The 14,042-nt window shown below is 45.9% G+C and overlaps 1 protein-coding gene across 5 annotated transcripts in view; it reads right to left on the bottom strand.

Annotated features, from left to right (window-relative positions):
• The window catches only part of CEP170B (centrosomal protein 170B), an 87,324-nt gene that overhangs the window by 9,782 nt on the left and 63,500 nt on the right, over positions 1 to 14,042 (bottom strand). For 2 of the 5 annotated variants that reach the window (XM_028748755.2, XM_077923478.1), the window contains exons 13-17: positions 12,542 to 12,788; positions 9,158 to 9,317; positions 4,669 to 4,707; positions 1,811 to 1,957; positions 2 to 90 (exon numbers count right to left, since the gene is read on the bottom strand). In XM_028748755.2, coding sequence (XP_028604588.2) covers positions 2 to 90; positions 1,811 to 1,957; positions 4,669 to 4,707; positions 9,158 to 9,317; positions 12,542 to 12,788 — 682 coding nt within the window. The remainder of the gene's footprint in view (position 1; positions 91 to 1,810; positions 1,958 to 4,668; positions 4,708 to 9,157; positions 9,318 to 12,541; positions 12,789 to 14,042) is intronic. The other 3 variants (XM_077923481.1, XM_028748991.2, XM_028748829.2) reach the window with 3 other exon arrangements.

Below are 14,042 nucleotides of genomic sequence, written 5' to 3'. Positions count from 1 at the left end.
CTTCATTTTCTCCGCCAGGTTCTCTGTGTGTTCCCGGATGGTGTGGGATAACTGGGACACTGGATTCAGCATCAAGTTGTCAAAGATTACCTGAAACGCAACACCAAAAACAGCAACATTTCTTTTTAAAAATAAAATAAAATATTGATTTTCCAAATTTATCACAAACATAAACAGACAAACAAACATAAATCCTAACTGTAATAATTCCACTTTTGTTAACATTGTTAAGTGACTTCCTCGAATCCCCCTGGCTGAGTTTCAATGTATATCATTGTAACAGTTTCCCAAAACTAATTTCTCATAAAATTTACTTAGTCGATTAACATCTTTCTTTCTTTTCATATTAACTTCAAACATATTATTCTATAACATCACATATTTAAATCCTAAGCCAATCTGGTTCTTGCAAGTATTTCTATTTAAGTTATCTTAGCAACATTTCTTTCAGCAGAAGCTGGTGTTTATCAGAAGTGATTCTACAACAGGATTAGACCCCCTGCGTTTGGAGGATATATTCATGGTGTTTTGCCAAAGGAAACAATGTTTTGTGTTACTTGACAACAGAGAAGGGATCAGGTCTTCTTGTAGAACAGCGGTTCTCAACCTGTGAGTCCCCAGATGTTGTTGGACTACAACTCCCACCATCCCTGAGCTCTGGCCTTGCTAGCTAAGGGTGATGGGAGTTGTAGTTCAACAACATCTGGGGACCCACAGGTTGAGAAAGGCTGTTGTAGAACTTCAGTGGCAGATTATAAGATGATATGGTAAGTGCCAATGGGCTGAATACAAATGGTTGCATGGGAAGCTTGGTGTATACATTTAGAACTTCATAGGATCCTAGCCAATGTACTTTTTTCACACAAGCTGGTTTTAATCTACTGAAGCTTCCTGAAGTCCTTCCATGATTTTAAAAACAATTTTAAAAAATAATCACAAAAAAGGCTACTGCTCGATCAGCTAAACTGAAACAGGGATAGGAAACCTGTGGCCTTCTAGACTATGCTAGATTGCAACCACCATGATCCCTGACCACTGGATCATGTTGGCTGGGCTTGATGGTATACCTGAAGGAGCATCTCCACTCCCATCCTTCAGCCCGGACACTGAGGTCCAGCTCTGAGGGCCTTCTGGCAGTTTTCTCACTGTGAGAACTGAGGTTGCAGGGAAGCAGGCAGAGGGCCTGCTTGGTAGTGGTGCCAGCCCTGTGGAACGCCCTCCCATCAGATGTCAAAGAAATAAACAACTATCTGACTTTTAGAAGACATGTGAAGGCAGCCCTGTTTAGGGAAGTTTTAAATGACTGATATTTTAATGTATTTTTAATCTTTTGTTGGAAGTCGCTGGGGAAACCCAGCCAGATGGGCGGGGTATATAAACAATAAATTATTATTATTATTATTATTATTATTATTATTATTATTATTATTATTATCATCCAGGATCTAGAAAGTCACAGATTCTCCATTCGTGAATTAAAACAAGCTCCTGATAAATGAGGCACAATTCATTTATTTTTGAAGAGCTATCATTTTTAATACTAATGTGCTGCTCCCAAATGACTGTCTACAACAGCAGTTGGAAACCTCCAGGTCCATGGGCCTGATTAGAATGAAAGACCTTCCCATTTGCCTGAGCCACACCCACCTTCCCTACATGCCCTGGGGATCAGCTGATCAGCTTGCCTAGAGTTGTGCTCTATGTGACATCAGGTGACTGACAGGTGGGCGGCCCTGTATCTGCCAACTTTGACAACCTGGTGTTAAACTATCTGCTGTGTGGCTTGTGAGCACGCTTGACAAGAACTTACCTCTTCCCTGTTTCTCATCATCCTTGTTTTCCTTGTGAGATCCTCTTCTCGGCTGTCATTCATATTTTGGTCATAATCGTGGAATCCCGTTGAGCCAGGAGGCACCTTCTGGTAGTTCAGGCTTGCTTCTGGTATGTGCTGCACCAGCTTTGAAATACAGAACAAACGACGAGAGAATTTATTGTATATCGCCGTTCGGGACAGAGGAATAAAAGTGTAGGGTAAAGCACATAGATCAGTGATGTCCAAACTTTTTTCAAAGACGGCCAGATTTGATGAAGTGAAGGGCCATGAGGGCCGACCAAAGTTGACAACCTTTTTCATAGGATAGAAATTATTCACCTTTTTTATAATTTTACCCCAAAATTATAAAATTATGAGAGTATTTTTGGGATTTTACCCCTGAAAATAAACTGCCACAGGGGATGGATTAAACCATCTGGTGGGCAGGATTAAGCCCCCGAAACAGACTCTGGGCATGCCTGACATAGGTGAACACTATGCCCTGCTTCATCTAGGCCGAACTACATGTTACATGTGTCCCAGGGAAATGCCTGGAAATGACAGCCCCACCTCTACTTCTTTCCCTCTTTAATGCATACGAACACCCTCCATGTGACCCAATGACATCGCACAGCCCATTTTCCTGCCCCAGTTTGACAACACCAGCTACAACCACAAGAAAAACTCATAACGTGATGGTGTCCCATCACAGGTTGAGTAGGGAAGAACAGATTATCGATGCAGCGACACTTTCAACAGCATTCCTGTGTCATGCGTCTTTTCAGCCTTAGCCATTCCAAAATCTTGAGGCCTTTTCCCGATGCCCCCATTAGGTTTAGTCAAAATTTCACTATCAAAATAGCACAAGGCATTCTGCACACCTTTTTCTATTCAGCTCACTGCTCAGTTAACCCATTTTCCAGGCAGTTCTTACGTTTGTTTGCATCTCTCCAGGGATGGAAGTAAAAAAATGTGTTCAGTTCGCAATTTAACATGGAGCCAGCCAACTCACCCTTTCCACGCAAATATGCAAAACATGACAACAAGCTGTTCACCGAATTTTGCGGTGCAGCTCTCCCACCAGCAAAAAATGCTTTAGTAAAGAAGTGTACATTGGGGAAAGCGAGGAGACAAAACGGTTCTATCAGTGCACAAGAAAGCATAAAAATTTTTTTGGGGGGGGAGGAGTGCTTGCAAACAAGAAAGGTGTATATTAGGCAAAATTGCATAGGAAAAATGTGTACATGAGGTGAAAGGGACACAAAAAAGCCTACAAATTTTCATGTGTGTGTTTTTTAAAAAAATGTAAACTGATGTGAAAATGGGGATAAGTGAATTGACAAACGAGAAACAGAGGGAAACCAATACAAACAGATCTGCACATCCCTACATCGCAGCTGAACTGGGCGAAGCCAGCCATGTGGCAGGCAAGCATGCTCCCAGTCTGCACATGCTTGCTGTCACATATTAATAGCACATATCAGCTTAGGTTACCATGTGCCTAAACCCAAGTAACATACAACCCTTACCATTTTTCAAAAAATGCCCTTTGCACTTTCACTGCATTGCAGGGGGTTGAACTAGACAGCCTTTGGGGCCCCTCCCAAGTATACAAAGGAACATGCAGAAGAGGGAAGGGGACTGCACCCAGGGACCACGGGCTCTGCCTCCAAATCTCTGCGAGTTTGGTGGGAGGTCTGAACGAGAGGCCTATGTGGGTGCAGTGCTAGGTTCCTCAAAGCAGTTTGGGATCCGAATTGTGCAAGGTTGCAAGCCATGTGGAGGAAACAAATGTGCATACAAACAGCCGGCTCTACTGTTAGGTAGAGCTGCCTCAAGTGGCAGATGCTGGGGCCGGTGTGTGTGTGAAAGACACAGCTCTGTGACCACACAGTCTGCCCTAATCTGGCCTGTAGAGCTTAGGTGCAGCGATGGACACTGTCTGGTCCCCAGTGCTGAAGTACCGTATTGGCCAGAATATAAGCCGCACTTTTTGTTTTCCAAATTCCAATCGTGAAAAGTCAAACTGCGGCTTATATTCTCAACCTTATGCCACCGGCAAAGTGGTGCGGCTCTCTTCCCCTCCCCCCAGGAAGCAACCCAGGAGTGTGGGGCAACGGCGCCTAGCCCGCCTACTGCTCCCAAGCCTCCCCAAAGCCGCCAAATTGTAAAGGTGTGGCTTATTTGCAAGTGCAGCTTATATTCAGGCCAATATGGTAGTACAATTCAGCTGTCAGTCCAGGCAGCTTCTCTATATGGAAATTGTCCTTTGTTTCATGCAGTGAAATGGCTTGAACTAGCCCTGGGTATACAGGTATATGCATGCAGGCTTTCAATTTGGAACTTCCACCAAACAAGCAGAAATTGGGGCAGGGGGTGGCACATTTTGTTTGGGAATGGGGCAATCAGGTTCACTCCACCTTCCACAATCCAGGGTTCTGAAAAGCCCGAAAATCAAAGGACCAAGATGTCACAGGGCTGGCATAGGTGAGCAGAACTCTAAGTGCATACATGCCATGTAGATGTTGTGTCAAACATACTCGGATCACAGGTAGGGAAAGTTGGGGCAGGAGCGAGGAGGAATAATCGGCTCCTGATTGCATCTTTTCCTATTTGAACTTTAATAAACGTATAACATAACCAGATCAAAGAAATGCAATGCTAGAAAATTCAGGGAAGGAAAACAAAGGCAGAGAACATTGGTGCCATAAAGATTAGCCAAATAATAATATTTTTTTTAATTAAAAAAACCCTACACCCCTAGCTTAAAACATATTAATTTAAATGAGGTTTTTTTTAAAAAGCAACTTTAAGAGCGCTTTAAAAAGTAGAAATAAGTGGGATGGAAAATGCACCTGAGATGGAATTGCTGCCCGCAAAGATGAATGAGCAATCTGCATTTAAAAAAAGAAAGGAAAAAGAAGAGATAGAAAGAGATCAATGTTGATCATAAGAGCAACAGAATCTGCACACACATATACAGAGAGGGTGAGCCAAAAGGCAAAAGTACAGAATAATGTAACTGAGAAAGCAAAAGGCAAATCAAAGAAGCAGCAATGTTATCACAGAAAGTTCAAACATAGCATTCAAGCATGCAAAACTGCCTCCTATTGAGTTAGGATCCATGTTGTCCAGAATTGTCTGTTCCAATTGGTTCCTGAACTGATGGCGGTTCCTTCCCAGCCCTGGTACCCAAGATCCATTTAACAGGAAATGACACTATGGTGAGTCGAGATTTACTAACCAAGGTATTCTCCAGGAAAAAAATAACCACCATGAATGTATGTAGATTAAGGTATCCTTCTGAAAAATTACAGAAAATAGAAAATTGTGCAAGATATGGCTTTAAGATGGCAGAGACTCTTGGTTGCTTTTAAAGAGCTGCGTTTAGACACCAAAACTAGACCGGAGCATACAGAGAGGCACTCAGCAGATGTCCCAAAGGAACACAGAAAAGCCCTTGAAGTGTTGCTAAAATCTTACACTGAGCATCTTTTAAGGACACTGTAGGGTGATCTTTGGACTTGGGTGGGTGGTTCAATGCTGCAGGCTGCTGGACAGCAACTAGCGTTAAGGGAGGGAGGAACAAATCTCCCCAACTCCCCAAGAGCCAGTGTGGAGTAGTGGTTAAGAGGACTCGTAATCTGGTGAACCGGGTTCGCTTCCCCACTCCTCCACATGCAGCTGCTGGGTGACCTTGGGCTAGTCACACTTCTCTGAAGTCTCTCAGCCCCACTCACCTCACAGAGTGTTTGTTGTGGGGGAGGAAAGGAAAGGAGAATGTTAGCCGCTTTGAGACTCCTTTGGGTAGTGATAAAGCGGGATATCAAATCCAAGTAGACTGACAGCAGGTTGGTGATGGGAAGGAGGCAGCCTTCATTCCAGGTGGGGGGGGGGTCCCCCCCTTTCAGGTCCCAGGATGAAATCCAAACCCACTTTGTGCCAGGTAGGAGAGGCTGGATTGCACAGAGGCACTCCGCTGGCATAAAATTCCCCATTATGCCCACCAAATGGGGGGGGGCAATGCTGTTGGCAGGTTCCCTGCTGCTGGGGGCAGCCAGCCAAAAGCCCTAACATGGGGGTGGAGAGTGGCTGAGCTGGCCCCACCCACCATCACAGGACGGCATTGGGTTCAATCCAGACCCAATTGCTGCACCTTCTCCATTAGTTGGGGGTTAGGATTGCACCTATAGCTCAAACAAACAAACAAACAAACAAACAAACAAACCGTTCAGGTTGGGGTTATCATATTTTAATGGCGTTTTCCTTTTAACTTTAACACCTTAGTTCTCCAGCCTTTCCAGCAGGTATCCTTATTTATAGACACAAGATCAAGTCCCATAGTTTACAGACCACCACATGCATCTAAGCCAAGCTTGCTTGTATGAGAGTGGGAGCTACAGGGTTTCTGTTCCACCTACAAATCGCTGCTATTTCAACCAGATTTTAAAGGTGGGGAAGTACAGCAGGTCTACAAAACACCACACACACACACACACAAAGACTTCTCTATACTAATTTCTATTAATATTTTACTTACAGGCAATAAAAGGTCCATATGGAACTGAGAGATAAGAGGGAGAATGGTTATTTGGCAGCTTCAAACGACAAGATCTGCAAGTAAGTAATTTAATAACCCAACTTCACCCATTCTCTGCTGGGAAAATATCGCCCTCCCAACTGAGTGCCCCAGGCTCTGCCTTGGTAAATCATAATATACAACCACCAGAAGAACATAACAACAGAACTAAGGCTTTTCTGGTGGTTTACAGTAGGGGTTCTAAGTCCAGTGTGAGGAGGCCAAGACACTATCTACACATGTATGATTATATTTCTACCCTAAGGTCATTGAGGGACGCGGGTGGCGCTGTGGGTAAAAGCCTCAGCGCCTAGGGCTTGCCGATCGAAAGGTCGGCAGTTCGAATCCCCGCAGCGGGGTGCGCTCCCGTTGTTCGGTCCCAGCGCCTGCCAACCTAGCAGTTCGAAAGCACCCCCGGGTGCAAGTAGATAAATAGGGACCGCTTACTAGCGGGAAGGTAAACGGCGTTCCGTGTGCTGCGCTGGCTCGCCAGATGCAGCTTTGTCACGCTGGCCACGTGACCTGGAAGTGTCTCCGGACAGCGCTGGCCCTCGGCCTCTTGAGTGAGATGGGCGCACAACCCTAGAGTCTGTCAAGACTGGCCCGTACGGGCAGGGGTACCTTTACCTTTAAGGTCATTGAGCGGGCTTCATGGCTGAGTGGAGATTCAAACTCTCGTTTCCTGTGTCCTAGCCCAACCCTCTAACCACTAAACTGTGCCGGCTGTATTATTAATTAGCTAAACTTTTCCTGTCTTTGCGTTTAGAGGTGCTGAGTTGGATTTGTTGGCAGTACCCTTGAATAGCTATTGTTGCTAAAAGAGGAATTGCTCTTCTCGAAACTGCCTTGGCAGAACAGGCTCCTCCTGCTCAGGAGCTGCAGGGGGCAACCACTGGACGGAGGTCTCAGACTAGAGAGATGCAAGGCCATGCAAGAGAAAGAGATTTCAGTTGCAAAGCAATCACGTTCAATACCTCCCGGGTAACCATGTCCTCTGAGCAGTCCAGAAATTGCATTTCATTGAATTTCAATACCATCACGAAAACAATCAATATGAAAGCAGCACCTACATAAAATGAGCAAAAACCAGCGAACAAGGCAGCATAAGATCAATGCAACAACACTAACAACCGACCAGGGGAAAAACAAAGTAGTTGTAAGAACTAAAAACATGAAAAGGTCTCCCCGCTATCACTGAAAATTCCCAATGCAAACTCCAGGCCAACCTCTCTGGGGAGAGCATTCCAGGAACAAGGCACCACCACTGAGAAGGCCCTATCCCTAGTATCCATCCAGCTCACTTCACTAGGTGGGGGAACCTGAAAAAAGGGTCTCCAGTGAGTATCTTATAGTCCGGGCAAGTATGTACAGGGGAGGCAATCCTTCTGGCCTTTAGGGCGTTAGACATTAATCCCAGTACTCTGAATTGGCTAGAAGCCATTGAAGGTGATGAAACATTGATGTAATGTCCTGATCTTGCCCCAGTCCCCATTAACCACAGTTGCATGCTCCAAGAGTTTTAGTACTTTTGTTTTCAAGAACAGTCTGTTACCCCTTCCCTCCCTGTCTCCTCTCTCACTTCCTCCTGTGTTGAATTTCTGGTCATAAACTCCTGGAGGAAGGGACCAATTTGCTCGAACTCTGTAAAGAGCCATGCACAATAATGGTGCTATGACAGAGAGTCCAGCTGGGAAGAAGTAGCTCTTACTCCCTCCTTAACTGAAAAGATACACGTTGCAGCTTTACATATGAATGTGCATGCAAAATGAATGATCGTGGAGTATAAAACTTGGATGTAATGTAGAAAAGCTAGCCGGTTACTGAATCTTAGTGAGAAAGGGTGTGCGTTTGTGGGGAGTGCACCATGTCATATAAAAATCCCAAAACGAAGGCTTGACTTTCAGTGGGGAGAGCTGACAGCAGATTTCCAATATCCAGCACGAGAATGGAGATTTCCAATATCCAGCACCAGAATTCTTTGTGAAAGGGAAACTGATTGCAAAACATAGAGAGGAACAAGACGTAACATCACGGCATTGTGCATGTTCCTACCCCAATCTAACGGCAACCAATAACCAACCACAAGGAGTGGGAGCAGAGAAACACAGGGTGTGATGAAGACAGGTCACACATTTCAGGAACCAAGCGTCACTTGGAGAAGAGGCGGAACTGGGCACGGGACTGCCGTTAGCACCACCCCATGCCTGGCATCCCATCACAGTCCCTGTTCCTGGTCCCCATTATTGGAAGCCGCTGAGTGGGTTGCGGAAATACGGCAGGAGTCTCTGTAACGAAACATTTTGGGGAGAACTGGTTTTGTGTCCCAACAGCTTTTGACCTCATTTTTCTGCAAAAGAAAGAACTAGCTAAAATGGCATAGGTGGGGTGAGCTAAAGTTAATTTTACTAAATTGAGAGGGCTTGAGAGTGTGGCGTGTGTTTTTCTTCCCCTGCTCCCAAGAAGGAGAGGAAATCAAGGGGAAGGTAGATGGGCCTTAGCAAGTACAGATTTTCTGAAACAGGGATGGAGTCGACTGGGAGCCTCTGCCTCAGCTTTTCCCAAACTTGGGTCTCCAGCTGTTGTGGGACTACAACTCCCATCATCCCTAGCTAGCAGGACCAGTGGTCAGGGATGATGGGAATTGTAGTCCAAAACCAGCTGGAGGCCCACGTTTGGGAAACGCTGCTCTGACCTAATGAAGCTTCCTCTAACCTCTGTATTTTGCTTGCATTCACTACCGCATAGGTCTTAAGCCGCCGTCTTACCTCTTCCCTTGCTGATATGGTAGAGGCAGGGGTGTTAGGCACAGAACTGTGGGAGGTGCTTGGCCCCGTTCCCGATGAGCTCTGGGAATCTCCATCTCCAGCAACGTCATGAATCTCTCGAGCAAGGATCGCTACGTCCTTCACCAAAGTCTGGCTCAATCTGGAGGAACAGCATGGAGAACTTAAGGACTGAGGAACGTTCAGCTTACAAAGCCATCATGCTCAGCCCTTGTCTTCATCTTATCTAGACAGGGGATATACAGTGGTACCTCGGATTACATACGCTTCAGGTTGCAGACTCCGCTAACCCAGAAATAATGCTTCAGGTTAAGAACTTTGCTTCAGGATGAGAACAGAAATTGTGCTCTGGCGGCGCGGCAGCAGCGGGAGGCCCCATTAGCTAAAGTGGTGCTTCAGGTTAAGAACAGTTTCAGGTTAAGAACGGACCTCCGGAACGAATTAAGTACTTAACCCGAGGTACCACTGTACTCAAGAAAAAACTGAAACTATAATTCTCTCTCTCTCACTCACTCTCTCTCTCTCTCTCACACAAAGGGAAAGATCCTTGCCCTTGAAAAATGCAATTTAGCTTTGCAGTTACACTTATTAAATTATCAAATTGCAGAACGTCTATTTTGCTACCTCAGGACAACACATTAAAATCTGGTTCTTGCATCATCTCTTCTGTTGTCTTTTTGTGAGGGGGTTTAATTGATCATCGTTTGTTTCTAACCAAATGATTTATTAATCAATGACATGTAAATAAATTGGAATTTCCCAACACCTTTCTGCGATACTAAATGAAGCATGAGTTAAGTCACAATTTGATCAAAACTGTCACTTGTCATTACATGGAAATGTCAACTGTTAACATTTTCTTTTTAAAATGCCTGATTGGTGCAACAAAGCAGAATAAAGATAATCTCAGAAACTAGGCAAGTGTGCTCTGAATGTTCAGTTTCACTGATGAAAACTGGTCTCCTGAAAATTTATCAGCTAAAACTTTTGTTGATTAATTTACCAGCTAAAGGGATTGAATGTTGCAGTCCTGTTTTCTATGCAGTGAATAAGATTCCGCAGAAACATGCAAGGTTATAGAAATACGGTACCTTTCAGCTGTTTCCTTGGAAACAAAAAGGCACAAGTGAGCTAAAATGGAGTAATATTCAGAACTGCATGACTAATTGAGTGGCTAGGTTTGTCTGGGGCCAAAGCAGTTTCTTCTGATGCCTCAATTACGTGATTAAGCCCAGTGTAAACAAGGGGGACTAATTTCCCTTTGAACCCTCACTTGCTATTCTAGACTGTGCCTCCCTGTTGATTCAGAAGCCGTGGCAGAGGCGGGAGGCAAAGACTGCAATTATGGGGCGGCCTTCTTGCAAAATCCGGCAGAGCACTTTCTGCCCCTGACGCCAGACGGATCACAGGCAAGCATGCAGCCTTAGCTTCTGCAATCTCTGAGAGCTGGCTTCTCAAGCAGAAAGTATTTATAGAACACAGAGAGCTGTGTAATGCTTAAGTTCCTGAAGAGCTGCCATCCCTTAAACACCCAGCTGTGCCATTATCAAGAAGACCACGTACCGCACCAGAATGAGCCGACCGCCAGATTTATTCAGCAACTACAACGGCAAGATTGTGTAACGCCACCTTCCCACAAGGCTTCCCCGTTAACAGATGTGCAACCCGAACTTTTCCTACGTGTTTTTTGACGCATATGATTTTTTAAAAGTATAATGCTAATAATATAATACTTAATAAAATAATACTTATTATAGTGTTGAGGGGGATTATCATTATCTCAGTAAGCCTTGCAGCAACCTTTCATATTGGTAAAGAAAGTTGCCTTACACTGAGTCAGTCTAGATTGATGCTTAAAGGTAAAAAAGGTAAAGGTACCCCTGCCCTACGGGCCAGTCTTGACAGACTCTAGGGTTGTGCGCCCATCTCACTCAAGAGGCCGGGGGCCAGTGCTGTCCGCAGACACTTCCAGGTCACGTGGCCAGCGTGACAAGCTGCATCTGGCGAGCCAGCGCAGCACACGGAAACGCCGTTTACCTTCCCGCCAGTAAGCGGTCCCTATTTATCTACTTGCACCCGGGGGTGCTTTCGAACTGCTAGGTTGGCAGGCGCTGGGACCGAGTGACAGGAGCGCACCCCGCCGCGGGGATTCGAACCACCGACCTTTCGATCGGCAAGCCCTAGGCGCTGAGGCTTTTACCCACAGCGCCACCCGCGTCCCTCCAGATTGATGCTTACGCTACAATAAATCTGCTTGTTCTTAAGGTGCCAAATGAATAGTTTGGACAGTAATAGTTTGGAGAACAGGCCCTTTTGCTCAAGCACACAAAACCCTTCATTCCTCCCTTTGCATCATGAGCAACCAGGCTTCTAATTAACCATGGTTTCCCAGAACCATGGTTGCTGTCATAGCCACAGTGGGTTGAGTCAAAACCAAAACCTATTGTCCTCCCAGACCTACAATTCCCAGAGTGGTTATCAATCACAGAATCCTAGAATTGTAGACTTGGAAGGGACCCCAAGGGTCATCTAGTCCAACCCCCTGCAATCTCAGCTCAAGCATCCATGACAGATGGCCATCTAACCTCTGCTTAAAAGCCTCCAAGGAAGGAGAGTCCACAACTTCCCAAGGGAGGTTCCTCTCTCCAGGCAACACTGGGAATTGTGGCTCTGTGAGAGGAACAGGGGTCCCCTAACAACTCTCAGCACCCTTAACAAACTACAGCTCCCATAATTCTTGGGGGGGGGGGAGCCACGACTGTTAGAAGTGGGGTGGGCTTTAAATGTATTGTTATAGATTTGGGGGGCAGGGCTAAAGCCAAGAAATTAATAAATGGTAGGATTTTGATGATTTGGGATGTGAAGGGCGAAATACAAACTACAGAGGAATTCCTGGGCTAGAATATGCAAAATGACCTGGCCATGCTAGGGCCACCAAGAAGCGATACAGGGCCATTGAGAGCCATTGGCAATGCAAGAGAACTGTCCTGCCCCGCTGCCCTTAGTTGTGAACAGAGACTGGAGGTTTCCCAGTGTGTCCATCTTGGGCAGGCTGTCTGGAGCCGGAGCTGGTCTGTGACCGTAATAACAAAATAAAATATGTGCAGTGTGCATAGGAATTCGTTCATTTTTTATTTTTTTCAAAATATAGTCTGGCCCCCCACCAAGGTCTGAGGGACAGTGGACTGGCTCCCTGCTGAAAATGTTTGCCGACCCCTGAGCCCAGCTCTTTCTACCTTGCATAACACTACACAATATTTTTCCCCACCCCATTCATTCCTACCTTCTCTTCTCACCTGACCCACAGCGTGCCACCAATGGTTTAGGTTCCAACGGCTCAACACGCTGCCGCAACCCGTCCCTCACCTGGCGATTTCGGCAATTTCCGCCGTCTGCGCGATGAAGTTGTAGGGGTCGTGGTCGTCGTAGTCTTCGTCTTCCGTCTCCCTGCTATTGGTGTGCTTCTGTTTATTCAGGCCGGAGCCCCGGGTCCTGGGCGTCTGGGTGGCTGTTGAAGTATGGGAGCGTTTGTGTTTAGGGGAGCTGTGGTTTGAGCCATACTCCTCCTCGGAAGTGGAAGTGTAATCTGAGCCCTGCGGCCGCCGCCTTGAAGCTTATAAGAAATGAATTGGTTTCGGGCGGTGGTGGTGGGGAAGAAGAATAGGAAGGAGAGAAGGCAAAGAAAAAGACTTTTGAGACGGGCTTCAAAAGGTTAAGAAACAAACAAAAAACCGTGAATGCAAAAACAGCCCAAGGAGCAGGAGGAGCAGGAAGGTGAACTAGGAAACTCCTGTGCATCCCACCAAATGGAGAGAACTTTGGAGGAATAAAAAGATGGAATTGTTTGCATTTTTACTGTGGGCGAATACAGATGCCACCTTTTTAAAAAAACAAAAACCACCATATAACGTTATCGCACTTCCGCACCTGATCTTTAATTGACTGGCATTCCAACTGACGTTGGAATTTTATTAACGGGCTTTCATTTCTTTCACATTGCCCCTTTGTAAACCGATTAGGGAACTTCTGCAGTTAAGCGGCGTATAAGTTGCTTAAACAGATAAACAATAAAATTTGTGGCTCCCTTGACAGGAGCTCATTTGTAGCATAGGGACAACCTGAGGGTCTAACCTGGGCCTCTCAGGCTTCCCCCACAAACCTGTCAGACTTGGTCCCATTGGCCAGATCCTGCCCCCCACTTCCGCCTTAAAAGCATTAGCGGGGAGACGAGTGAGAATATGGTACCACATGCCCATTCGGATCACGTCAAGGAACCTATGTGAGGACAGCTGGCTCCACCTTCAGATTTCTGCCTGACTGGCAGACGTTTGGAGGGGTGAAGCCAAGCGGGCAGATAATACTGAGGGCTGTGTCATCGCCCTCTTATTCAGACATTAAAGTTTTGTTTCTCTGGCACATGAATAAGGCAAGGAAGATAAAGGCAGCCACACAACAATCGGGGAGAGAGAGCTTACCCTGTGGTCGCAGCAACAGTGGAGGGCTATTTCCACCAGCCAGTCAAATAGTAAGGAGACTTTTTTTACCACAGATCAGGTGCAGATGTGTGATTTTTTTTTGGCGAAATGGCCATTTGTACCCGCCCTCCACTTCCACAAATTAACCAGTCGCAACAGAGAAGGCTGCTGCAATTCTATGGTGGCAAAATGTATACGCTCATGTTACAAATTTCCTGTGTGGAAGGCACCTTGCGTGAATCCCTGTACAGAAGCGCCTTCCACTGGAGGAATTTTCCAGCGTGGGGTGTGGTCCTGAATCGCCACATGCACAGGAGGCCCCAGGAGGAACCGTCAGGCAGGTTAGACTTCCAGGTGTCCCCCCCAGGTGTCACCAGTTCAGGTGACTTCAT

The sequence above is a fragment of the Podarcis muralis genome, chromosome 1 (genome assembly GCF_964188315.1).
Source record: "Podarcis muralis chromosome 1, rPodMur119.hap1.1, whole genome shotgun sequence".
In the NCBI taxonomy this organism is placed as follows: Eukaryota; Metazoa; Chordata; class Lepidosauria; order Squamata; family Lacertidae; genus Podarcis; species Podarcis muralis.
Note: the sequence above shows the minus strand (reverse complement) of the source record. Positions and strands in the feature narration are given on the sequence as shown.